This window comes from Rattus norvegicus, chromosome 3 (assembly GCF_021556685.1).
Source record: "Rattus norvegicus strain SHRSP/BbbUtx chromosome 3, alternate assembly SHRSP_T2T, whole genome shotgun sequence".
Lineage (NCBI taxonomy): Eukaryota > Metazoa > Chordata > Mammalia > Rodentia > Muridae > Rattus > Rattus norvegicus.
The window spans coordinates 143,341,727-143,368,422 of NC_141536.1; the positions used below are offsets into that span (position 1 = coordinate 143,341,727).

General features: G+C 40.3%; 1 protein-coding gene across 3 annotated transcripts; it reads right to left on the reverse strand.

Annotated features, from left to right (window-relative positions):
• Positions 1 to 936: 936 nt before the first annotated feature.
• Eif2s2 (eukaryotic translation initiation factor 2 subunit beta) lies at positions 937 to 21,697 on the reverse strand. 3 transcript variants are annotated; one of them, NM_199380.1, is made up of 9 exons: positions 21,563 to 21,659; positions 15,964 to 16,141; positions 15,466 to 15,569; positions 12,482 to 12,617; positions 7,159 to 7,259; positions 6,544 to 6,692; positions 5,213 to 5,269; positions 2,141 to 2,226; positions 937 to 1,467 (listed from the first exon to the last, which is right to left on the reverse strand). In NM_199380.1, the coding sequence occupies exons 1-9, from the start codon at positions 21,575 to 21,577 to the stop codon at positions 1,292 to 1,294; spliced, it is 1,002 nt and encodes a 333-aa protein (NP_955412.1). In that variant the 5' UTR covers positions 21,578 to 21,659; the 3' UTR covers positions 937 to 1,291. The 3 variants fall into 3 exon arrangements, with proteins under 3 accessions (NP_955412.1, XP_087507216.1, XP_087507217.1); XM_087651090.1 differs by having other exon boundaries at positions 1,006 to 1,467; positions 15,964 to 16,209; positions 21,503 to 21,697; XM_087651091.1 differs by having other exon boundaries at positions 1,006 to 1,467; positions 15,964 to 16,238; positions 21,503 to 21,697.
• Positions 21,698 to 26,696: the final 4,999 nt, after the last annotated feature.

Below are 26,696 nucleotides of genomic sequence, written 5' to 3' on the forward strand. Positions count from 1 at the left end.
AGATATAGCCAACATTGGGGGTTATGGGCAGAGGTACCAAAAAAAAAGAAAAAGAAAATGGAAATTGCAGTCAAACGGTTATATTCACATGGCAATGGGTGGTGGTTGGCAGGTCAACCAGTATATGGCCCATCTCGTGACCTACCTGGTTGAGGTAAAGTTCCTTCTACCACCAAGTTCCTTCACAGCCAAGTTACTTGGCCACATTTGGCCCATACTTGAAAATTCAGGTCACAGTGATTAAAAACAGCATAGTCAAGACAGCAGGGTAAGTGAGTGTTCTCGGGCCATTTAGCAAGGTTAACAGTCTGGTGGCAGAAAAGTTGAGGAGCACCGTGTATGTCCTTATCCTGATGGGCGCAAGTAAGGCAGATTACAGCACAGACCCACAAGACTGACCTTCCTGTGGACCGGTGGAGAGAAAGACCTTGTGGAGCTAGATGTAACAAGACTACACACGCAGCAGTATCTCTTGGTTTCTAGGTCACATTCAAGTTAGTTTAGTACAGAAAAGCATTTCAGAGGAGGAAGGAACTTTTAACTGACCTAGAACACAGGTTGGAGAAACTTCCCCAAGAATTCTCTATACTACATGTTTCCTCAAAGCTAGTCAAACAAAATCACAAAGAGGAGGAATGTAGCACCTGGCAGTTTCCGCTGTTGTCACATGAGAGAATGAGGAATTGGCTGGAAAATAGTGGCGACAATCTTCACAAAAGCAAAGAAAACCTCCAGTCATTTTCTAGACACTAAAAACAGGCCACTGTCCCATACCTTATGTTCCAGCCACTCCCAGGGGAAGTCCCATCTATTCTAGCTATGTAGCTTCAAGAGACACTGAAAAGGAAAATGGTTGCCCAGCTCCAGTATCTGCCAATTTTGAGTTTCTGAAGACAAAGAACTTGCCAGACCCCAGGAATCAAGTTTGTTACTTTGTTTTTAGCTAAATTTAACGAGCAGTTTATTGTAGAAAAGAAAACCGAAGGACAGATCAAATTGAAAGAATTACTGTTATAATAACTTTAATTTATCTTGCATTTTACAGAAGTCTATGAACGATTTTAAGAAGCACCTCCTTACTCCATCACGTTTCTCTGACAGTTGTTAAAGTAGGCAACGAGTATATCAACAGCTTGAATACCGGTATCTTGCAAGGATTTCAGAACAATCACTCGCCAAAGAACTTGGCAGTTTCTATCTTGTTTTTAACTCAATGGTACATCCACTCTGATGGTAACCTGTCCAGCCAAATCTCCACCACATTTTGAAAAAATCAATGGTGATTAGCAAATTAGTTAGCTTTGGCACGGAGCTGTGCTCGCTTGCCTGTGACAGCCTGGAAGCCAGTTTTGATACTGGCCACAGAGCATCGAGAATGACAAGTTTCACACTGTAAGAAATAGAGTCGGGTGTCCTTCTGTAGGATTGTGTCCGGTGACCGGCATGTGTGACAAGTGACGTATTCCTCTGCAAGAAAAGCAACACAACATTATCTGCTAGACACATCCAGACGGGGAGCCCTAGCTAAGCATACCTGCTCTAGGGTAAGAAAACATTAGCTGTCTTGGATAATGCCTTCAGCAACACAAACAGGTTGAAAAGGACTTCAGATGCTCAAGTAAAAGAGAAGTTTGCCAGATGCTTATTGTTGGATCCATCTACGGATGATCCACTTTTGCCTTACGTGAGAACAGGCAAGATAGGCAATTTTTAAATGATTGTGTAACAAAGTGGGGCTGAGACAGGCCAAGCCATAGTAAGAGGCATGTTTCTCTGACTTGGTCTTTAGTACCAGAATCAGCCAGCAGAAGTTGCGTGAACTCAAGCTTTGTGCCCCCTGTTCATCATTTCCTATCTTCCTTTAAACAGACAGAAAGACAGACAGACAGACAAAACCAGGGTCTTTGTGTAGCCCTGGCTGTCCCAGACCGCACTATGTATACCGGGCTGGCCTCAGACTCAGAGATGTGCCTGCTTCTAGTTCTCAAGTGCTGGGACTAAAGGTATATGCCACCATGCCCTGCCCCATTTCCCATCTTTTTAAGGCTCGCTTTCCCATGTTCATTACAAATGGCTCTCCTCAAAAGACTACAGGTTAAAGAGAACATTTTAAAATGATAAAACTAAATTATACACTTACTGATATATCTTCTCAAGACGTTTTCTATCTGTTTCTGTTGGAATCTTCCTTTGATTACAAGTTGGTTATTACCATCTATAGAACCACTATGAAAGAAAACAAAACACCCCCATTATTTTTGTTGCTTTCTTGAGCGAGCACCTTCATGCTTGAGAAAAATACATTCAGTAGCATAAGATAATTTCTAGAGTTGATGTTTTCTTTCTTTTTTATAGACAGGAACTTATGTGTCCTCCTGTCTCAGCCTTTCAGGTGCTAACATTTCAGGTATATACACCACTATACTTAGCCTCAAAAATTTTTTTAGAAAGTTTACCTTCTGCAAACATTTATTCTTAATTATGTTTGTATGTATGTATGTATATATGATGTATGTGTTTGTTTAGGGGTACCTGCATATGAGTGCTGGTTCCTATACAAGCCAGAGGTGTTAGATTGCCTGGGACTGGAATTACAGGTGGTTGTAAGCCACTCAACACAAGTGTCAGAAACCTAACTCAGGTCCTTTATAAGAGCAGTTTCTGCTCTACACTGCAGACTCCTCTCTCTCCAGCTCTCAAGTTATTTTTTTTCTTTTTCTTTTTGAGAGAGGGCTTCTTTATGTAGTCTGGCTGTCCAGGAACTCTCTCTGTAGACAAGGCTGGCCTCAAACTCAAGATCCACCTACCTCTACCTCCCGAGTTCAGGCTAAAGGTATGCACCACTACTGCTGGGATCTTCAAAGTTCTTCTTAATTTAATGACTTACTCATATTTCTTAACGTTTAATTCAACTTCAGCTATCTCTAGAAACAACTGGACTGATTTATAGCTGACTTTATATGTCCAAAACAGATTCCTTAATTGTGTTTGATTGCTTATTCAACCAACAAAGAAAAAAAAAACTTTTACTGATGCATAACTGCAAATCTGAGGGAGGTATAAACAGAAAAGGGCTCTACGGTGTTTTTAAATTCTGAAATCAAGCATGGTGGTACACCCAACATGTGAGAGGCAGAAACGGGAGGGCCACCATGGGTTCAAGGCAAGCCTGGGGCACACATTGAGACCGTCTCTGAAAACATCAATATATAAATAATCTAAGCCACATACTGTGGTATGAACCAGTAATCCCAGATATCAGGTAACTTAGGCCAAGAGATCAATATGAGCACCTAGTTCGGGACCAGCCGGTGCAACATAGTAAGACCCTATCACAAAATAAATTTAAAAAAATCAAAATACTACAGTTTGATTCAGTAATATCTGATATAGTCATACTAAAATTGTGAGCTGTATGTCAAGAAAGCTGTTAACCGGGGCTGGGGATTTAGCTCAGTGGTAGAGCGCTTACCTAGGAAGCGCAAGGCCCTGGGTTCGGTCCCCAGCTCCGAAAAAAAGAACCAAAAAAAAAAAAAGAAAGCTGTTAACCAAAAAAAAATGTACAACTGAAATCCAGTGCTCAAGTTGTCAATGATAAACTTAATGATTAGAAGCAGCTAATACTTGAGAAAGTAAAGTTCCTTGTTAGATACTATTGCTTGCCAATAAACCAGAAAATAAAATATAATTAAGTCTAGCAGAATTAAATTTACTATTTGTTTCTATTGTAACATAAAAGCAAACGTCTTTAGAACTGTGATTTCCCTCAAGGGAAAATCACATGCCATGAGTTGTAACCCTTGACACCCTAATTCCAATGCAGGGTATTTTTCACTATCAAAAAGAAAAAACAAAACAGGGCTGGAGAGATGGCTCAGTGGTTAAGAGCTCTGACTGCTCTTCCTGAGGTCCTGAGTTCAAGTCTCAGCAGCCACATGGTGACTCACAACCATCTGTAATCGGATCTGATGTCCTCTTCTGGTGTGTCTGAAGACAGCTACAGTGTACTCATAAATAAATCATTTAAAAAAGAAAAGAGGTTTCACTCTAAGAAAAAACAAAAAAAAAAAAAAAAAAGGAATTTTCCCAACAAGTCAAATATTTAAGCCACTGATCAACCAGAAAGCTCATTAGTCACAACTTTTTAGAATATGTCCCAAGTGCAGCTTACTCTGAGAAGCAGAAAAACAGCTGCCTCTCCTTCTTTTCTTATTTATATTTACTATAAACAGTAGGTCAATGAATAGAAGCCACGACTCTCCTATCTCCATCCTCAGTAGAGAATGCACAAGCACAGAACATTGTAATCATCTTATGTAAAGGTGACACAGAGAGCTTGCAGTCTGACTGTGCTGCTAACCGTGTGACCTACAACATCCTACCAAACTGGCTGGCTGTCCAACAACCAAAGGAATGCTATGTTCTGCCTCACAGAACTGTATGAAATGGTATCGACACAAGCAGAACTTGGCCCATGCCTTGCACTATCAGGCAATCAATGGTAGATGCCATTGTTGCAACCCAAATCTACATTATTTAAAGAGAACACTGGTAAAAAGATGTGTGTGGCTCCAGTAGTTCCCACCTTCCCTGAGTGAGTAGCTCAGTATCTGCAATGGGAGAACTCCACAAATGGGGAATGCTGGTTAACTCAGACCCTATTTTATTTATTTTTGGTTTTCCAAGGCAGGATTTCTCTGTAGCCTGGGCTGTCCTGGAACTCACTCTCAAGAACAGACTGGTCTTGAACTCAGCTACCTGACTGGGATTAAAGCTGTGCCACCACGGCCCTGCTCAGACCCTGATCTTAAGTGGCCTCTCCTATGGCCGGCACTCATCACCTTGTCAGCCCTGCTTCATCAATGACCTCTCACCAGTTACCGGGTGGGGTGGGGTGGGGTGGGGTGGGTGGGGAAGCTGGCCCGACAAGAATGGAGCTACAAGAATGGAGCTCGTCTACTTATTTCCTATAAAAAGACCCAAACAGTGACTAAACACAGCAGTGCCTGTGGTACTAATTCCAACACCAAAGGCCTGCTCAGATGAGTCACTGTCAGCTCCATTCTCCATCCCTAAGGCACCAAACTCTCCCCTTTCCCATCCGGCCTGAAAATGCCTCTGGCACCCAAGATGGCTTTCCCCCAGCAAGTTCAAAGTACACAAATGGTTCTTCTGAAGTGTCGAATAGTAAGTCTCTTTTGCAGTTTCTTACCTTGTACCCAATTCTGCCAATAAAAATGCAAGGAGATGTTTGGGTTGACGATGTAATCTAAAGAAAAAGTCAAATACTTAAAAATCTTTCATGGAAATCCTAATAAACAAGCAAACACCCATGCTGTTTGTCATTTCACTGTGATTACTCAGTTACCACAATATGCCAGTCCACAGCTTACACAGAGACAAGGAGCTGTGAACGCTGGCTACATCCTAGTCCCAGGAGGCTGAAGCAGGATGATCAACATTTATTTTAAAGCCAGCCTGGGGTAGTTAGTGGGTGCCTGTGCCAAAACCAAACAGGCTGAACAGCCTGCCTAGTAGTTAAGCACATTGGCTGCTCTTCCAGTGGATGAACCAGCTTTGATTCCCAGCACTCATAAGGCACGCAGTTCAGTTACCTGTAACTCCAGTTCCAGGGGATGGACCCACTTTCTCCTCTGGCCTCACTACCAGGCACAGGTACAGACATACATGCACACAGAACACCCATACCCATTAAAAATACTAAAAACCACCAAAAGGCATATGCTGTATCACATGCTATCTGTAAATACACCTAACAAGTAAATACCTAAAAGCATGGAAGCAGAAAAAAATCCCTAAAATCATAATTAAGATTTGAATATCTACCTAAGAGTAAATTTACATAACTTAATATTCTCTCTCTTACTTTTCTATTTTGTAGTAAACATACACTGTTGCTGTCATCAGCATAAAAGTAAAATATTTGAATAATGCTAAAGTAATGAAAATGTGTAACAAGTATGACTTAGGAAATTGGAAAACAAATAGTAGGATAAAGTGAATGGAGAAAACTTGCCAGAAAGGGCACAGCTGAGCAAATATTAAGAAAAGTGTGCCCAGGCAGTGACCTGGGAATGACCCCAGCACATGATATAATGGAGACTAAGAACTGACCCACTGGGACCTGATAACTAAGGAAGAAGTTTAAATTCTGCTACTTCCTCAGCATGCATGTTTATTTAGCAGGCCCACCACAAGGTTCCCAACTCTTGCTTGAGAAGTGTATCTAGTCTCTTCACTCCTGACTCTGGTTAGGACCTATCCCGTCTTCAATCCATCATGAGTATGGCTGCTCTGCCTTCCTATGCACCACACTGCCACTGAGCCATCTCTGCAGCCCCTAGGGCCTACTCATCAGGCAGCACCGACTGACTTGTCTCATCTCTGGATGTGATAAAATGAGCTCTGAGGACAGACATGAGCTGTGACTTCCCTCAATCTATGTATGACCTACATTTGCACAGAAAAACATCCACAAATACATCTGGTACTTGGAATGAAGGTTCTCCTGCTAGAACTTACAGTTTACAGATATCTGTAAAATTGACAAAAGAAGTTTTCTTAGTTCCTACTCGGACGACCTGTGGAGGTTTCATAACAAATTTCCTCTTCTCGCCAGCAACCATATCTGGATTCTTTTCTCTCATGATGTTGAACACTCGGTTCAGCAACTTGAAAAGGGTGGAATTTAAGTTTAGTAATAACAAGAATATGAAGTTTATTTGAGACACTTTTCTTTAATGAAGCTGATTTACTTTTATTAAATGTACACATTTTTGAGGGCAGAAACCCATTATTAACCAAGATCTGGGTCTTTATAGATGCTTAGATAAGCCCCAGCTCATTCTACTGATTTTATGGGAAAGACTACCCTGACCATAAATTGGCCACTTGTCACCAAAGCCCAACTAATTCAGAGGGCTCCATATCCTCTGCTGAATACTATCATGACAGCTACACTTTGAGTCTCAAGAACTGTCACGTGCACTGGCTGCATGGCCTACTGGACGGTTTTATCACTACTCTCTATTCCAGTGGCTCTTCCAATGTAGGGGATTTATACCCTGCTTTCCCGTTCTTACATGAATAGCTCTAATCCTCTTCTCAAAAAAATAAAAAATAAAAAAATGGTCTCACCTCCTCATATGTGTAGTCTCTTTCTGAGCCTGCCCAAGCAGGCCCAGTTTGGTTACTGAATGAAATGCCATCATCTTTTTTGCTGTCTTCATCTTCTAAAGCTACAGAATTAAAAAACAAAAAGGATGGACAGTGGGTCTTTGGGAGTGACAATAGGTCTAGAGAATGACATTCAGATGCTGCTCTTCTCTTCAGTGACAGATGCAGTAACTTCAAGTACGGATAGGAATATGACAGCTCCATACAAAACCTTTAATGAGACAGCCATTGGCAAACACAAGACGAAATAAGGCATTGAGTACTTAAAGAAGAATCTGTTTTCAAACCCTTGAGAAACTTTTCTATCTATAAAAACCCATCTCTGTTTAACTATGTTAAAAAAGTCTAAAAACAAAAAAAACAAAACAAAACAAAAAACACCACGATAGCATATAAATACTAAAAATTTTAAACATTTAAAACTCACAATAATTTTCCTATCTGAATCAGAATTATTTTTATAAATAATATTTATTGTACTTTACTTGGGGGATAAAGTTTCCTGTGAAATGTAGGTGTGGAAGGAACAGTCATACGGCTCACGAATGTAGGTCATCCAAGGAGATTTGAGGCAATTCTGTAATACCAAAAAATTAAGGACTCCACTCAATGCCTGACTGCGCCCCCCACAAAAAGAGCCATTAGTTTCTGGTCCACCAAGGAAAGACTATTCTGAAAAAACAACTAGAAAAATCAAAACCTGACATGACAGAGCTGCTCAAAACTTAAAAAACATTTAAGAGAGATAAAATAACTTCTATGGACAAAACTAGAGATTCTAAAGATAACAAAAATCAAATATTGTGCCAAACTACTATAAATAATGAAAAAAAACAAAGTTTAAACTACATGTAGATGGAACTGAGATCAAAGTGTTAGTGGAGACAGGAGCAAATAAATGTAACTATAATATCACAAGATTCCTGGAATCTAGATTGTCCATTTCAAAGGGTATCTGCATAGCTCCTAGGAATGGGGACACTATCTCAGGTTAAAAAAAAAAAAAGTCTGGGGTTGGGGATTTAGCTCAGTGGTAGAGCGATTGCCTAGGAAGCGCAAGGCCCTGGGTTCGATCCCCAGCTCCGAAAAAAAAAAAAAAGAACAAAAAAAAAAAAAAAGTCTAAAAATGCATTAAATGCATAGACTAGGTGAAAAACAAAAAATAAGGTATAACATAGCCATAAATCTATGGGAAAGAGATCTATTCTAACAGTGGGAAGCAGATTAGCATCCCTCCAACTTTAGAGACAGGCTATAAAAGAGAAAGTCCCAATAAAAATATTGTAACTGTTATTTATAGACTGCCCAGGCTGTCCATTAAGCAGGATACAGCAGAGGCTGACTTGTTATACATATGGGCGAGCCACTGCTGACACATCACCAGCTGCCCTGCTACTGTGGCAAACAGACTAAAGTGGGTAGAGCAGTGTTTATAACAAAAGGAAAATCACAGGCACTAGAGCAGCCAGCCAAGAGCAACTTGGAGGCTCAGCACACAGAGGAGTCTATCAGCCCTTAGAACGCTCCTGTGTTTGTCATTAAAAAGAAATCTTTCGGGGTTGGGGATTTAGCTCAGTGGTAGAGCGCTTGCCTAGGAAGCGCAAGGCCCTGGGTTCGGTCCCCAGCTCCGGGGGGGGGGGGGGGGGATTGCTTTTCCAAAATCTCTTTGCATGAGCATGACAGAGAAAGGTTTGCTTTCTTAATACCCACTTATAATCACTCTCAAGCTGTTAAGATACCACTGGAGGGTCTTAGTATAAGGAATGTTGTACAGTCGGTATTTTGTACAAGAGATATTAGAAATTATTCATAATACACAATATACAATTTACCATTATATGGATGCTATCTTACTGGCTGACAAAAATGCCGATACACCTTAGAAAAAAAATGTTTGATGAAGTAAAGAGAATTTTGCCTTGCTGGAGATTACAAACTATTCCTTAAAAAAAAAAAAAATACAAGAAGGAGACTCTACTAATTATCTAGGATATAAGACAGGTCTACAGAAAAATTTGACCACAGAAAGTACAAATCAGGAGAGACCAATTAAGAACTAATGATTTAAAAAAAATTGTTGGGAGAAATTAATTGGTTAAGGCCCACAATTGGATTAACTACTCAAGAGCTAAGTAATTTATCTCAAACCTTACAAGGTAATAAGGACTTAAATAGTTCAAGAAAATTATCAGCTGAGGCTGAAAGAGAATTGGCTCTGGTAGAAAAGAAATTCCTGCTACTCATTCTCCCCACAGGAATATTTAAGCAGAGAGAAAACTAATGCTGAAATTCCCTCATTATGGGCAGAAAATGAATATTGACAAAAAGCTTACAGTAATTTTTTGGGAGAAATTAACAAGTAGCCCAAAAGCCAGTGACTTTATAAGAATAATTCAATTCTCCCTTGTATAATTAAAGGGGACAACAATTTCTGGATCCCCTACATTCTATACTGATGCTAATAAACTAGGAAAGGCAGATTATAAGTCAGAAAATATAAAATAATTCAAAATCCATTATGATTTAGTTCAAAAATCAAAGCTATATGCCATCCTTATGGTATTATTAGGTTTTTCCAGAACCTCTTATATAGTTACTGACTCTTAATATTCAGAAAGAGTTCTTTTTCATATAGAAACCACTGAGCTTATTCAGAATAATTCAAAATTAACTCTATTGTTTATTCAACTACAAGTAATTAGAAATAGAAGTCATCCATTATATATAACACATATCAGACCTCGTATGGGTCTACCAGGCCATACAAGGTAATGATGTAACTGATCAGCTATTAGGAAATGTGCTGGAAGCTTCAGAATTTCATAAGTAAAAGCATATTAACAGCAAAGGTACCAAAGAAACGAAATTTGGCAAATGAATGTGTTTCATTTTACAGAGGTTGGAAAATTAAAATTAAATTATGTTTGCCATACTATAAACATATATTCAGGATTTTAATAGGCAACTGCTTTTAGCCCTGAAAAGGCTGATTCTGTAATTATACACTCATTAAAATGAAGCAATTTTTTTGCCTATTATAATATAAAGCACAGTACAGGTATACACATCATCCCATAGGACAAGCAATTGTAGAAAAATCCAAGTGTACTCTAAAGGAGATGCTTAATAAACAGAAAGGGCTACCAAAGACACTCAGAGATGGAGGATATAATGCTTTATTAGCCTTACATTTTTTAAATGCTAAGCAAAATCAGCTACTAAGAGACATTGGATTATAGAAAAGAAACTGCTGAAATAAATCAGTCTACTTGTTTTAAGGATGTCTTAACTTCAGAATGGAAGGTAGGAAATATGTTGCCTTAAGAAGTTTTTGTCAGTTTCAACAGGAAAAGAAAAGCTATGGACTCTATCAAAGATAATAAAAATTAGATTTGACCAGGGAGACCTCCTGAAAATCTAGGTTGCACCCTTGAAGGACGAAAACAAGAAAAAGGTAACATGAATGCTGATCCCTTTCCATGGGAACAGCTCTGAGACCGGCTGAGACATGAAAGTGTCTCTTTCTGCATGGCCAATAAATCTTGTTGGCTAGAGCGTTCTTAAGACTTATCAGCATCCTTTCAAACAGCATGGTTGAAATTTATATTAAAATTTGGATATACAGTCCAAACACACTTATAAGTTTGATGCCTTTTTTCTGTTATGAACAGAGAGCAAAGACTCATCTGTAGCTGAGTTGTGCACACGGTACATTCCATACATGTGTCAATGCAGAAATGTATACTAACTGCCTCTGACAACTTTGCAGAGCAAAAGGACAACACACCAAAGACACGTAGCTTAGATGATTCCACCTCACATGCTGTTTCCTCAAAAATCTGCATCCAGAAAAACTTCTAAACGGCTAGCTAGTCCACCCTGGACTTCAGTCAAACCCTGCATTTTCCCACCACACAGATACTAGATGACAATATCACATCTAGCTTTCCTAGGACTTGATATCCTAATTTTTCTATGGGCACCCAAAAGATGCCATTGCCTCCAGACAGCAGGAAGCAATCTTAAGAGAATACCATACTCCCCAAAACTGGGGTGGATGGTTTTGGTAATATGATGGATGACAGATGTCTGCTGTCATTTAAGGAGGTTTGGTTGCAAGTAGTAAATAGTCTTGGTCAGAGAGGAAACAAAGTAGAGGTTAGATTCGTGGATTTCTTTTTCTTTCCGCTTTCTCTATTTAATTTAGAGGAAGGGGGGAGAAGGATAAAAAGAAAAAAATGGGATAAAGGAGTGATAAAACAGTAGATTATTGAATCTTTTAAACTAAAGAGCCAAATATTTTATACACTGGTAAGAATTTTATATACTGCTACACTTCTAAGGTTATCTTTGCTACAAAATCCTGTAGAAACATTTCAACCCTTATACCAAGCATTGTATCTATGCAATTCATTTCAAAAAGCAATATAAAGTTACAGTCCTTGAAAGCTGCTATTACAAATTGTTTAGAATAATTAAGAAATACAAGTTAATAGTCAACTAAACTTATGGTCACGTTAGATACTAGTTAATTACAGAAATATTTTCCTAGGTTGAACAGTTAGGAATAGCTAGAAACAAGCAATGTTTGCCTATTCAGATGTACTATAAACAGGTAGTCTTCAAAAACCTCAGAGATCTACAGACTACGGCATTTAAGGGTCTTTTAGTAACATAAGGCTTTTCATGACAATGAAGACATCTGCTCCTGCCAGCACTGCCATTCTACTTCATCTGGGGTTTGTTCTAATGTGGCAAGCTAGCCCCTGGGCAAAAACTGCCCTTACCTCAACTGCTGACAGTAAGTATGTTCAAACTGGACATAGGGAAGCTGACTGCTGAATTTTGCCAAGACAAAGTAAGCAGTCCTTCATAATTCCTGCTTCATGAAAAAGTCTGTCAGACATGCTAGGCCAGAAGGCCAAAGATGATGCTCCCATGACACAATGCTTGGGTGGCTGTCCAGGTAACTAGTAACCTCTTGCATTTCTACAGCTTTGGAAGTTACTTGCATGTCCTGTTTCCTCAGGTCTCTGATGGGTTAAAGACTAGATAGTTAAAGTTTCATAATTAAGTTTAAATTGTTTAGGACTTAAGAAAATGTTTTAGAAAAAAAAAAAGAAAAAAAAGAAAATGTTTTAAAATCTAAGGTATTTTCAGGTTGGTAATGCAAGTTATTGTAAAAAAATAATTTAGGTACAGGACTTTGGACTCACCAAAACAGGATAGATAGTGGAATACTTTCCTTAAAACTACAATTAAAGTGCTAAATTCCCAACATTACCTTCATCTTTTTCTAGTATTTCGTCTTCATCTGGGAATTTCACATTCTTCTTTTTCTTCTTCTTATTGCCAAGCATAATGTCAAGGTCGTCCTCCGGCTCGGCCGGCTCTTGAGCATCACTTTCAATCTTAACATCCTAAGAGATTGAAATGTCTCAGCATTTTGATACTAGAACTATTTTTAATGACAGACAAGTATCACTTTAGAATTATTTTTCACATATTCACATATCTAAAATTATAGATGAGAAATGTCTCTCTCAGGTAGGCCAAATTTCCCCAGACTCTTTGTCAAATATTTAAACTGTAAATTCCTCAGGATAAATTTTAGGTTTCCCTTCTTCAGCTCTTCTTTTTGTTACAGTTTTAGGATACTGTTGTTATCTGTGTCCTACACTAGGTACTACCTCAATCACTGGAGAAACTCTAGCACTCCATCTTTTGACTAACTGGCCATATTCAGCAGGAACAGGATTCAAGAGTACTTAAGTTTCTCCACTTGCCCCATGCTGTATTTTATTCATATTAAATGTTCTGAATACGCAAATCTACAGAGTCAGATTTAGCAGTAGCTGAGGCCTGAGGTTGGCATTTAGTGGGAAGAACTGGAGAGTGACAATGATTGTGGGCTTTTTTTTTCATGAGGATGTAAGTGTTCTGAACTGATGAGTTATAGAACTGAATATGCTAAACCCATTTACTTTCAATGGATGAATTAAGTGGTAAGTCAAGTATACCTCAGCAAACCTTCTTGCTTCATTACTCATTATTGCATTTGTAGGTATACTTGTTCATGCTGAAACCTCCCTCAACTCCTCTCCATCCCCTTCAAGTTTAAATAGGGTCAACGGAAGGGATTTCCTACTGACACCAAAAACATGATTATTTTTTGCACAATTCTCCAACGCCCTAATATAAATTAGGTACCATCTTATTCATTTGTAATGTAATACTAACTTCCTGGAGTAATTCTTCAGATATCCCATGCTTAAAAACTTGACTTCATAGTTTAAGGGCTCTTATTTCAGACACTAGTGTCACTAACACTTTTGTTAAGCAATGTAAAGACCTTCCGCCCATAATTTGCTGAAGTATTTTACTTCTCATCAGCTCTTTGTAAGATTAACTAGGATCAGCCAAATGGAAACAATGCATAGGACAGGCTATGGGGAGCAGGGAGCTGAAGAAGAGTCGAGAACAGCCCAGTATATAAACATGCTACCCTATTAGCACTTCTCTGAGGTTATCAACCTGGAAACTCTCCATCACTTAGGGGTGACAGAACTCAATTTCCACACTGTCCATTCTCAGAGGTAGCAAGACGTTCTAAACACTAATTGTAGCTTGATCCTCCTACTGACTAACCATCCTGAGGAACTATCTGGATACCAGATCTCTCAAGAGCAAAACATGAGTCTTTGAAGCCTTACAAAGTTTTCAGGAGTTGAACATGGGGAACCAGAGGTAAAGACCAAATTGTTTTTACTACATTTATTATATTACATCAGCTTCGCAGCAAATTATGAAGAAGTCTCTGGGTGTCAGTTTAAATAGATGACACCATGAAAGAAGGAAAGACAGAATTCCTAGGGAACCAGGGTCACGTGATGACTGGGTAGACAATACACAGCCTGACTCCAAGGTTACTTGCTGTAGGCTTGACTATGAAGGCACACTAAGTCCTAAAGAGGACTCATAAACCCCACAAAAGAACAGAGACCCTGCCTAAGTTCCTTGGCTTCTAGTTCTTATCAGCTTATCCTGCTCCCTAACCCAAGCACATTACAAACATGATCATAATAATATTGTGTGTCTACATCTTGAATAATTGCTGATAATGACTAATTTCACAGATTAAAGCAGGTAAATTTAAATAGATGGAATAAGTGGAACTCCTGACTATATACAAGACACATATACACAAAACTACTATATGCTCATTTTATAAATGTGTGAGCTTTGTTAAGAGTGACTTCTGGGGGCTGGGGATTTAGCTCAGTGGTAGAGCGCTTACCTAGGAAGCGCAAGGCCCTGGGTTCGGTCCCCAGCTCCGAAAAAAAGAACCAAAAAAAAAAAAACACAAAAGAGTGACTTCTGCAAAGGGTCTCTCTATGCGCGGTGTATATGTGAAGCAGTATATATTTGCCTATGTTTGTGGGTAAAGGACTGAGGTTGACTTCTGAGTATTTTCCTCAATCACTTCTCCATGTTATTTTCATTGCCTGTTTGCCTTACAGTGAGTCTGGGAATCTACCTGTTTACCCTGCCTAATATCAGGGTTACAGGCACGTGTTGCCAGGCAGGCTTTTACATCAGCCTTGGGAGACCTGATTGCCCAAAAGACACACACTTTTAGTCACTGAGTGATCTCCTTAGCCCCATGTTTAAAATGGTAGCTCTCAGACAAGGAAGAATAGTCTTTCAGCTACTCTGTTCATCCATCCACCCATGCCCCCCATTTACCTATCTATTTTTTTCTAAAGTAATGTTCAGATATCTGTACTGGAAATCAATCCAAGACAACAATAACCATCTACATGACCGTATCAGAACACTCTCCACAGAACAAGCCAGAGCAGTCTAGCGTTCCCTGAGTTCTGCCATCAGCTACCAACTACCACACTGGGGGATGGTTTTTTTGCTGCTACTGAAAGTTTAACAAGAAGCTATAGTAATATCTGTAATATTTATTCAAGATTTCTCAGCTATAGAGACACCTTAACCAAGATGGCCAAACAACTTTGGTATGGTTAAAGGCAGTGGACACTATCTGACTCCACTGCAATGATACAATATATAAGACCTAAATCCTTCCGACTATGTATCTTTTATACCATGTAGTTAGATATATTCTTAAGAAAACTACCTTAATAGTAGTGACTAAGTGCTAAACAACAAAAGCAAAGCTACCAAGAAAGGAGGAAAATAGCTATTAGCAACTTTACCAGAATCCCAATTTTACCTTCAATAAGAAAACAATACTACCTTTATAGCTTCTTCAGCTTCATCAATATCAAATATCTTTTTTGTCTTTTTCTTCTTTTTCTTTTGATTAAAGAAGTTCAAGTCATCTAAGTCATCAGAAGCATCTAAAAATAGATTAACGGTTTCCAGTTATTAACAACTGACAAAAGGCAGGCGAGCACCAGGTTGAGTTGTGCCAGCACCTGTATCAAGTGCTCCTGTGGTAGTTCTCCCACACCCATACCCAAGTGATGGTTCTGAAGAAACTGACAGGCCAGCTTTCTACAAGAATCTGGTCAGGAGCTGAAACTCATAGTAAGAGAAACTCAACAATCAGGTCATGTAATGTCAGAGAGCATTTCCTGACACAATCTCCAAGACTATCCAACTCATCTATCTCTTCCCTTTGTCTACTTCCCCGTCCCATCCAACCTTCTACCCTTCAATCTCTGGCTCCAGCTCTACCAAACCAGTGGAGGAACTAAGACAGCCACAACTGTGATGGCCACGACTGCTCACCTTTTTTCCTACTGTCCTCTTCATCGGCTTCCACATCTTTCTCTTCAGCTGGTTCTGGCTCCACTTCTTTTGTCTCTGAGGGCTGGGTTTCTTCTGTCTGGGCATCACCTTCTTCATCTAACATAAAAGGCTTCTTCTTCTTCTTTTTCTTTTTGCTCATAGTAGGATCAAAAATCATCTGTTTTAATTTAAAAACACCAAGTGATAATTCCTAATGAAGCTCACATCCCAAATATCCTTTATTCTCTAAAGCGTATTCTTAAAAGAACAGGATACTTTAAAATACCAAAGAGGGGATGGGGAGATGTCTCAGACTTGCTCCCCATCACTTGCTTATCTGCGTGCCTTCTTTCACATACAAGCACATAAAGAAAGGCACATACACACAACAAAAACACAAAACAGAATTTGCAGAAAGTCCATCTAACTTCCTTTACATTACTAAACATGGGGAGAACCTCACAAACGCCTTTTAACTAGTAATATTATTTTTCTTTTCTTTTCTTTTTTTTTCTTTTTTTCGGAGCTGGGGACTGAACCCAGGGCCTTGTGCTTGCTAGGCAAGCGCCCTACCACTGAGTTAAATCCCCAACCCCTTATTTTTATTTGCATGAGCAAATTTAGACCTGAACAAATTGTGAAATTTATTAAAATGACTTTAGCAACAACCTATGCTGCATTCCTCATTTATGTATGAGGATCAACGATGTCTAAGCAGAAGATAAACATTATATTTAAGGTTGACAGATGGGAACAGCAGATGACCTAAGACTTGGTTTTTAAATTTTTCATCTGTTTGGAGTGTTTGGAGAGTTTAGAGAAGTTAGAGGTAAATATAAAATCAAGGTATATTATATGCATGTATGAAACTATCAAACAGTAAAAAAAAACTAAAATAAAATTAAAAATTTATGCTGAAGTTCACATCAACCAACAACTTTTAAGGAAACCTATCAGCAACCCTTACTATAAGAAATATTTCTGGGCTGGAGAGATGGCTCAGTGGTTAAGAGCACTGACTGCTCTTCCAGAGATCCTGAGTTCAAAATCCCAGCAACCACATGGTGGCTCACAACCACCTATAACAGGGTCTGATGCCCTCTTCTGGTGTGTCTGGAAACGGCTATATAATCAATAAAATAAATCTTAAAAAAAAAAAAATTTTTTTCCCCTAATGAATCCTTTACTGTTTTTTGTTATGGAATGTGAAGTGTTCACAGGCCACTTTCATTTAAATCTATTGGAGAACAAGTGAAAAATTATTTTCTAACCTGTAGACTGTTTATATTGATCCCTAGAAATAATCTGAACATATAGGGCACACTGTGTGTGTGTGTGCCTGCGTGCGTGCGTGCATGCATGTGTATAGAATGTGAAGAAAGCAAAACCTTTAGTCAAACAGCACTGGATTCAAAGTCCAAAGTATTCTTCCTATTATGCTTAAGCTTATTATTTTGGTCATTGTGTAGTGATCAAAAGCACACTGGAGCATAAGTACTTTGAGTCCAATCCTGACTCTACCTCACATGTGGGTTATCCTAGGCTTCATCTGTACAATGGAATACTGAAACCAACTATGACAAAGTTACTGGGAGAATCTCTGATTACAGTGATAACTAACACTGACCCTGTCATTGAAAATTCCTACACTAAGGAGTGATTTAATTTTCCAGACATAACAAAACTGGTTTTAAGAAATTCCCAAACTGATTCTAATAACTGTAATTCCTTTATGTCCATTGCAAGACTGAAAGCAAGCTATAGTTTGCAATAGGTAAATCCTCATAGCAGACAAGTCTGTGCAAGGTATTATGTTAATTTTCATATAGCACCATTACCAAAAGCAAATCCGGTGCTGACTTACCACACAGCTCATCTGTGTTCTTGAAGTAGGAAGGCTTGGCACAAGGGCAAACAAAATTCCAGGCATTGAAACTTTGATTCTGGCAGAGCTCACAATCCACTCATTTTTTTCAAGTCTAAGTTTCCCTGATCTACTAGTGGCTTTTTCTGAGTTTGCTTTTGTTGTTTGAGATAGTCTTATGTATAAGAAAGAGGCTGGTCTTGAACTCCCAAGCCAAGTGCTGGGATTATAGGGAAACACTATTACACCAAGCTCAACTACCTTTTCCACCATTACTCCTTATCAAGACAAATCAAAGATGGGAGAGAGCCTAAAATGATCAGATGATAGGGTCACAATTACCTTTCCATCCCTCAAGATAATTCTAATTTATGTCTATAGTAGATAAGACTGCAACCTAGAAAAGGCTAGTAGTAAGCATGCAGAAACCTTATGCCAAAACAACACATATTGTAATTGTATTCCCCGAATACTTAATACATGTTTAATATATTAATACTTAATTTTGTTCACACAACCCTGAAAAATGGTTATATACAGAAACCAGAAATCCTAAGTCAGCACCCAAAGTAGAATTCCCCAAATCACAAGATCACACTTGCCAGCTTGGGATATACATTGAGATCTTGGCTTAAAAAGTTTCATACTGAGGCTAGAGAGATTGCTCAACACTCAGAGCTACGGCAGAGGACCCAGGTTAAATTCCCAGCACCCACAAGGCAGCTCAAAACCGCTCAGGGAATCCAACACCCTCACAGACAGACATATATGTAAGCAAAATGCCAATGTATCAATGCACATGAAAAATAATTTTTAAAAAAAGCTTCATATCAAGCCCTCCTTCTGGGGGTACACACCTTCAATCCCAGTACTTGGAAGGCAGAGGCAGGTGAATCTCTGAGTTCAAGGCCAGTCTCATCTACAAAGTGAGTTCCAGGACAGCCAGGACTACACAGAGAAAGCCTGTCTTTAAAAAAAAAATTTAAGTTTAAACAATTTAAACCATTTAAGTTTTTTTTTTTGTTTTTTTGTTTTTTTTAAAGTTTTGGTGATACTGGAGACTGGGGTCTTGTGCTTATTAGTATACTAAGAATAAGCCCTCCTCCGTCTTTTTACTGTGTATGTGTGTTGGGGGTTGTTTCGCTATGTTGTCCTCAAGTTCAAAGAGATCTATCTGTTTCTATGTAGGCCTCGGTTTGGGGATTAAAGGTGTGGTCTAGCCATATTTTTAAGTTTTTAAAGTTTCTTTTTGAAAATATCTTACAGGATTTGTCAAAAACCCACTGTGGATAGGACTCGAGAATAAGAAAGTCTAAGACACTAACATACTTTTGAGGGGGAAAATCTTACTTAACTTGATGGCAAATTTGGACCAGCCTGAGTATGCAGTGACATTTCTCAAAACAATAAAACTTCAAAATAGTCTAAACATTTCTGAATGCCTGCACATTAGGGGACCTTTCCTTCCTTACCAAGGTATAGCCACATTCCTATGATATTCCTTAAAGGTAATGGTTTTACTAGGTTAAAAGGTTCTAGTGAGTTTGGAGTTTAATTATCAGGTTTAAAAAGGAATGTGTAGGGGTTGGGGATTTAGCTCAGTGGTAGAGCACTTGCCTAGGAAGCGCAAGGCCCTGGGTTCGGTCCCCAGCTCCGAAAAAAAAGAACCAAAAAAAAAAAAAAAAAAAAAAAAGGAATGTGTACTTTATGTCAATAAATCATTTTAACAACTACTACTTTTTAAAATAGGCTTACTAGCTATTCTGCCTACTAGTCAGAATAACCCATTCTGGAATGTCCCTTGAAGTTTTCAAGTCACTTCCAAGTACAGGCTCTTAGTTTTCATCTAAGTTAGTATTCATAAGGGCTTTACCTGGTAACACTTCCCTAGTCAACAGCACTAGGTAAATCAAAACCATAACCCATTTTCATAGCTCCATCTACTAGTAAATTCCACCTGAGAGCAAAGGCAAAGGCTAAGATTCTAGTCCCATTCAATTTAAACATGGCCTAACCAACATGGGCCTTCATTTTCCATTCATAAAATGAAGTTGTACTGACAGGTCTAAGGGCCAAGGCACACACTTTAGGCTCTCAAGAAACTGTGCTGGTCTGAATGCTAGTTCCACCATCTCTGCCTGACAAAATCCTGTTCATCTTCCAGAAACAAATTCTTACCAAAAGACATCAAACTATGTCATAACTGAAACACAATCTTTCAATGTCCCCCATCACTACAGGTGTTATCTATTACTTCTTACTACACCATACTTTATCACAGAAAGAACAATACAGCAATACAGAGGTTAACTCTAAGTTATGGAGTTTGGGTACTACAGGTATTACCTATTATCTCTTACTACCCATAAGCGCTGTACCACAGATGCGACAGACAGCACAGCAGTCGGTATGTAGTTATTTAGTTTAGAACATGACTAGAAATAAAACAAGGGTTAAACACCGTCTCTCTGAACTTTTCAAACACATAATAAAGTAGCTAAGAGCAATGTCTAAAAGCAAGGGACATCTATCTCTTTCAGATTTTAGTGAGTTTGCAAGGGCCTCCAAGTCATTTAGATGAAGGCACAAACAGGATCTTACTTTACAGAGCCGTGGACATCAACTTAAACTAGGAATTAGTTCCCATGTTACAAATCTCTAATTCCTCAATGCAGTTTCCGAAGTCCTCCATTAACTAGCCAGCATCTACTTCAACCAAAGTGAATACTTCACTTTCTGTGCACACTTTCCCCTTTCTTGACCATAAACGTCTTGTGATCGGTTTTCTCTGGAGAAAATTCTGATCATTTCTAGAGCCCACTCAAAAGCCAACTCTGCACAGAGTCTTCAACTATTTCTCTTACCCCCTCTCCTAGGCCTATAAGTCACGTAAGTCACAAGTTCTTCATAAAGTACTTTCTTGGGGCTAGGGAAGATGCTTCTGGGTCCAATGTCAAGCAATGTCTGCGACAAGACCATTCTTTCCTTTAAACCACTTAATTTTATGAGAACTAGGATAAACTGGAAAGGCAAACCCCAAAAAGATAAAAAGAAACAAAACGGGGGACGGGACCTGAAAAATTCTGAGATCCAAACCCAGTCAGCTTCGCAGACCGACCTTCCTGCTCACCTCGTCGCCTGTTAAAGGAAACTTAGGGACTCGGGCCCGAAAACTTTGCTCGAAGGATGGTCACTTTTTGAGACTAAAATATCCTTTCTTCTGGCTCTTGAGATTCCTGTCTTAAATAAAGCCTCGAGCGGGAAACGGGAGCGAGATATCCGCCCGGAAAAGCCAGCCTACAAAGTTTTAACCTCGGTGGTCCACCGGAACCGAGGGGGACTTCTCAGGGCACCCTGAGTCCCCAACCACGAGAACTGAGGCGGTAATGTTTAGAAAGGAATCCGGGGCCACCGGCCCTAGTTTTGTTTAATCAGGCAAACCGAACTAGGCATTCAAACCGTTTCAGAGGACGACTCAACGTGTTTTCCATTCCGAAACGCCGATCACAGTAGCAGACCGGCCTCGACGCCGCCGCCGCCGCCCTGAGGAGAACTGGGTAAGACCAAGTCTGAGGAGCCAGAGTCCTCGCCCGCTCCACAACTCCCGGACGCCTAGGCCGGGCTGCTCCACATGGCGGCCGGCGAGTGCTAGGCCGCAGGCCCGGCTTCCCACACTGGTGTGGGTTCGGCTTCCTGCCTCAGTCTTTAGCCCTAACTCCAGGCTCAGGCTCTCACCTCGTCCCCGGACATGGCTGTGGTTCGAGTGGGTTCGGCAGTGATGAAAAGTCAGACCGGTCGGCTTCACACCCCGGAGTCAGCGTAGCTCCTACCGATACCTCTCACAGCACCGCGCTAGGCTCTTGCATCAGCGAAAGGGAACGACACTCCGCCCTCCTCTCAAACGTTGGAAGTGCGCCTGCGCAGAGCTCGTCAGAGCGCAGGCGTACAGTAAAGCCAACCTTACGTGCTTCTCGTGGCGCGAGTTACTAGGCGACTCCCCGGCGCCGGGCACACTGGGACTTGTAGTTTGCCTAGGAAAGTCCGGCGCGCTTGTGCTTTCAGCAGTTTCGAGTGCGTGCGCAAATATTTTGACCTGTCAGGATCTTCGGGTTCTTGTGCTGCTGGTTATCTAAGTGGTTCGGAAAGCGCTGTATTGCTTGTAAAGTGAATTTGAGCTATTTTTCAGGTTTGGGTTAGTGAAACATTAATTTGAACCCGTGGGGCTGACTTCACACATGCCCCTGGAAGTGGTCTAGTGTTTGAGGATTTCCAAGTCGAAGCTGGAGACATTCACCTCAGTAAAGGCATTTCTCTTCGTGAGAAGTTTAACCTTCTGGCTTTTTACTTCAGAAGTTTTTCCCCTGGTGTTCCAGAGTTAGACCGAGGAACGAAGCCGTCCTCTGAAAGAAACAGCCCAGCAAGCAAGCTACAGTCTGTCAGGAAGCTTCGAAATACAGTCAACTAGCTTAATAATGGGGCTATGTTGAGAAATGTGTAGAGTAGGTAATTAACTTGTTGACGAACTTAATACCACACAAGGAAAGACACTACAACGTCCTAGGTGATATAATCTTCTGGGACCATTAACTATGTGTCCTTTTTTGTCTAAAGTTTCCTTATATGGTACATGACTCCTGTTTATGAAGTCTTTGCTAGACAATTCTGGATGCATTACCCATTTTCTCTGGGGAGATACAGCTGCCACTTAGGTCTCAGAGGATATTCTTGTGGTTAAAACAAAACAAAACAAAACAAAAAACAAAACAAACAAAAAAAAAAAAAAACCCAAAACACCTGTGCTTGTAACCACAAAGAACCGCAAAGCATCACTGAAAGAATGCTCAGTTGGGGCTTCTCAGGTGATTGAAGGGATGGTTCAAGTAAGTAGATGCTATATCAGGAGATGGGGGGTAAATATTAGGTTTCTAATGCTTCTTGCATAAAAAGAATCAAGTGAGGATTAATCAATCTATGATTAGTGAAAAGGGCGCTCCTGTTAGACGGTGGGGAAGGTATTCAGTGATTTCTTTTTTCTTTTTCTTTTTTTCAGAGCTGGGGACCGAACCCAGGGCCTTGCGCTTGCGCTCTACCACTGAGCTAAATCCCCAACCCCTGTATTCAGTGATTTTATATATATATATATATATATATATATATATATATATATATATATTTTTTTTTTTTTTTTTTTGAGCTGGGGACTGAACCCAGGGCCTAGCGCTTGCTAGGCAAGCGCTCTACCAGTGAGCTAAATCCCCAACCCCAGTGATTTTTGTAGTTGGAAAAATGTTGTTCTTGATTTATTTTTTGAATTCATACATGACTGCTGAGTTTGTGTTTTAATCTACTGAAATCACAGAATGGTCTGTCTGGTCTGGTTAGCACTTACAATCCTAGCACTTGAGAAATAGAGGCAGGAATATCAGAATTTCATAACCAGCCTGGACTAAATAAGACTTCATCTTTTTAAATTAATTAATTGGTGTATTTCACATCCTGAGCATAGTTTCTTCTCCTCCCAGCCCCCAGCCCTATTCACTCCTCCTCCATTTCTCTTTAGAAAGGGGAGGCCTCCCATTGATATCAACCAGGCCTAGCATATCAAGTTGCAGCAAGACTGTTGTGGTTTGCCCCGGAGTTATCTGTATTTTGATGCTAATTCCACTGCTCCAAGGACGGCTGCCTAGTCACAAACTCAGGAATCAGGTGACTTAACCAGACCCTTCTCCCCACTGAATTTGTAAAGTATAGGTGAGGGGCAGGTACAAGATAGAAGGAGGCCTGTCATTGGAGGAGAAGGAAGGATGGGCAGGAGAGAAGTTTGAAGGAAGAGGAGGAGACTGAGGAAAAAGGAAGAAACAGGAGAGAGGAGAGGGGAGAAGCCATGGCAGGTGATGTTAAGATTCTGCTTTGTGTATTTACAGGTTGTTATTAATGTTCCTAAGGGATGGATGGTACCAGGCTTTGTATGTTTAAGTGGGCAACTATATCTTATCGATTGGATCTAAGATTATTATGTTGTGTGTTCTTTTATGTGAGGGTTTGAGTGTAGGGAAGTGTACGGCTGGGATGTGTTTCCGCAGATATCTTGGGGCACCACGGTGCTGGACCCAGAGGGGTAAAAGACAACAATACTCTTTTATTTTTATATTTTTACAACAACAGAAGACTTGTCCTATTAAAGTTAGATGAAGCAGCCCAGTAGGAGGAAAGGATCCTAAAGGCAGGCAACAGAGTCAGAGACAACCCTGCTCCTGCTGTTAGGAGTCCCACATTGAAGACCAAACTACACTACTATAACATGTGTGCGGAGGGCCTAGGCCAGTCCCATATATGCTCCCTGATTAGTGGTTCAGTTAGTTGATTCTGAAGGGTTTCTTGTAGTGTCCTTGACTCTTCTGGCTTCTAGAATCCTTCCTCCCCCGTCTCCCCAGGATTCCCCAGGCTCTGCCTAAGGTTTGCCTGTGGGTCTCTGCATCTGTTTCTCTGATGACAGCTATGCTAAGCTCCTGCCTGGGTCCCTGGTGCTGGAGTGACCTCCAAGAAAGCAGCCAGAGTTGTGGACCAGAATATGGAGCCCAGGGGATGGGGTAAGATCTTGCCTTAAACAACAACAACAAAACCAAACAAACTGGGCAGTAGTGGCCCATATACATAGTGAATTCCAAGATAGCCAGGGCTACACAGAGAAACCCTGTCTCGGAAAAAAACAAAACAAAACAAAACAAAAAGAGATGGCTTTAGTGTCTTCTCACTGTTCATCTTGCTGTGCACCAAGTATAAGCCTATGCTAAAAATAAATTAAATGAAGACAATGTTTATGAAATGACTTAGTTCAGCACACACTAGATGGTAATATCAGCACAGATCCCCACCGTCCGAGGCTGCTCTCCTCATTGTGCTCCACAATCCTTAAAATGTTCTCTGCTTTAGGCCTTAAGGTAACCGAGATAACCCACACATATTTAGAAGGACGTCCTGCTGCATATCCACCCCTAATCTACACAGCCTATGCTTGTCTCCAAGGAACTTACAATGTAGTGAGAGAGATAGTTTATTAGCCTCATTTTCCAGATGAAGAAACTGCTTGGAGAGCATTGAAAGTTTATTCACAGTCAAATACAGACAACAACAACGAAAAGCAAACCCTGGACAATTTGATAGTGGTGGCTGTCCTTTTACCTTGCAAGTCTGAAATAGCTGCCAGCAAACCACAGTCTTCTTTGGCTACTAGCATCTATACATAACCAGGATTTCTTACCAGCTACACTTCCCTGCATGGGGGCTATTCAGTACCTGGTCTATATTCATACATGCCAGTAGCATTCTCCCTCCAGTCATGACATTACATGATCCTCCTGGGGTGGGGGGACAGACATCACCCCTGGTCGGGAACCACTGATATACACATTTTTTTCTCTTCCTAGGTTATCGAGAAACAACAAATATTCCTGGCTACTCCTCAACTCACTGAGTGGAGAGGCATTCTCCACTTCGGAGTATGAAGAAGCTGTGGATAAAATTTCAGAAATTTGTTCATTCAAAAGATAAAGGCTGAAAGAAAGGAAATAAAAGGAAAATGACAGAAATGAAGAAAGGGAATTCATAGGAAATCACCTTTTCATAATGCACTTCACGCTAGCAAAGATAGTTGACTCTAATGAACACAGTAAGGTAGCCATGCTGTCTAGTTCCTTAACCCAGGCTTGATTCATCTGAGAGGAGGGAACTCCAATTGAGAAAATTCCACCACAAGATTGGGCTGAAGGCAAGCTTGTAGGCATTTTCTTACTTAGTGATTGATGGGGGAGGGCCCAGTCCATTGTTGGTGGTGCTGTCCCTGGGCTGGTGGTCCTGGGTTCTATAGGAAAGCAGGCTGAGCAAGCTACAAGGAGCAAGGCAGGAAGCAGCACTCCTTCATGGTCTCTGCATCATCTGCCTCCAGGTTCCTGCTCTGTTTGAGTAGCTGTTCTGATTTCCTCCCTGATGGACTAATATGTGGAAATGTAAGGCAAATAAACCCTTTTCTCCCCAAGTTGCTTTGGTCATGCTTGTTTGTGTTTGTTTGTTTGTGTTTGTACAGAAGGATACAGCAGGAATTGAAAGCACGTGCAAAGAAAAATAAAGATTTGGGCCAGTGGTGAGTAAACCTTGTAAAAAGGGACAATGTAATAATGGTAAAGTGTTTTGTGTGTGTGTGTGTGTGTGTGTTCTTTTATGCTTTTAGTCTTTGGACCCTGACTAGAGACAGTTTACACCCTAGACATGAGAGAGAATGGGTTTGAGAAAAACAGTCCTCCCGGACTCTCCGTGGATGCTTTGAAGAAAGAGAAGGAAAATGGGCTTAAGCTTTTTTGGAGCTCTCCTAGGGACAAAAGGAGGGTGGGAGCCTCCCTGCTGGTTCCTATTAGAGAAGTGCTTATTTCTGGTTCTGGATCCTTTAGGAAGGATATCTGTGTCTCTTTGGTGTGGGACACCATCTAGTTCTTTCCCTCTATGTCTATTGTCTGTCCTTGGTGCAACAAGCTGTCCATGTCTGTGGTTTTTGCTTCTCATTGCTTGAATGTTTTGTGTTTCATGTTTAAAAGAAAAAAATGGGGGGTTGGGGATTTAGCTCAGTGGTAGAGCGCTTGCCTAGGAAGCGCAAGGCCCTGGGTTCGGTCCCCAGCTCCAAAAAAAAGAACCAAAAAAAAAAAAAAAAAGAAAAAAATGGTTAAAAATTTAAATGCTGGTTGATTCACCCCTTGATTTAGTTTTAACTCCTTTCAAGAAAGGAATAAATAAAAAGCAGTTTCAATTGGCCTTTGGAGCCCTGTATCTGTAGCTAGGAGCCTACATCAGCTGGAGAAGGGGGCACTGAATGTTTGCA

Bases quoted from the DNA above. Each gene is read 5' to 3' on its own strand.
- Eif2s2 (NM_199380.1), bottom strand. The intron at 7,260-12,481 runs GTAATGTTGGGA...TTAATTCTGTAG, and splicing joins AATACTAGAAAAAGATGAAG to CTTTAGAAGATGAAGACAGC. The intron at 5,270-6,543 runs GTAAGTTCTAGC...CTTTTTCTTTAG, and splicing joins TTTACAGATATCTGTAAACT to ATTACATCGTCAACCCAAAC.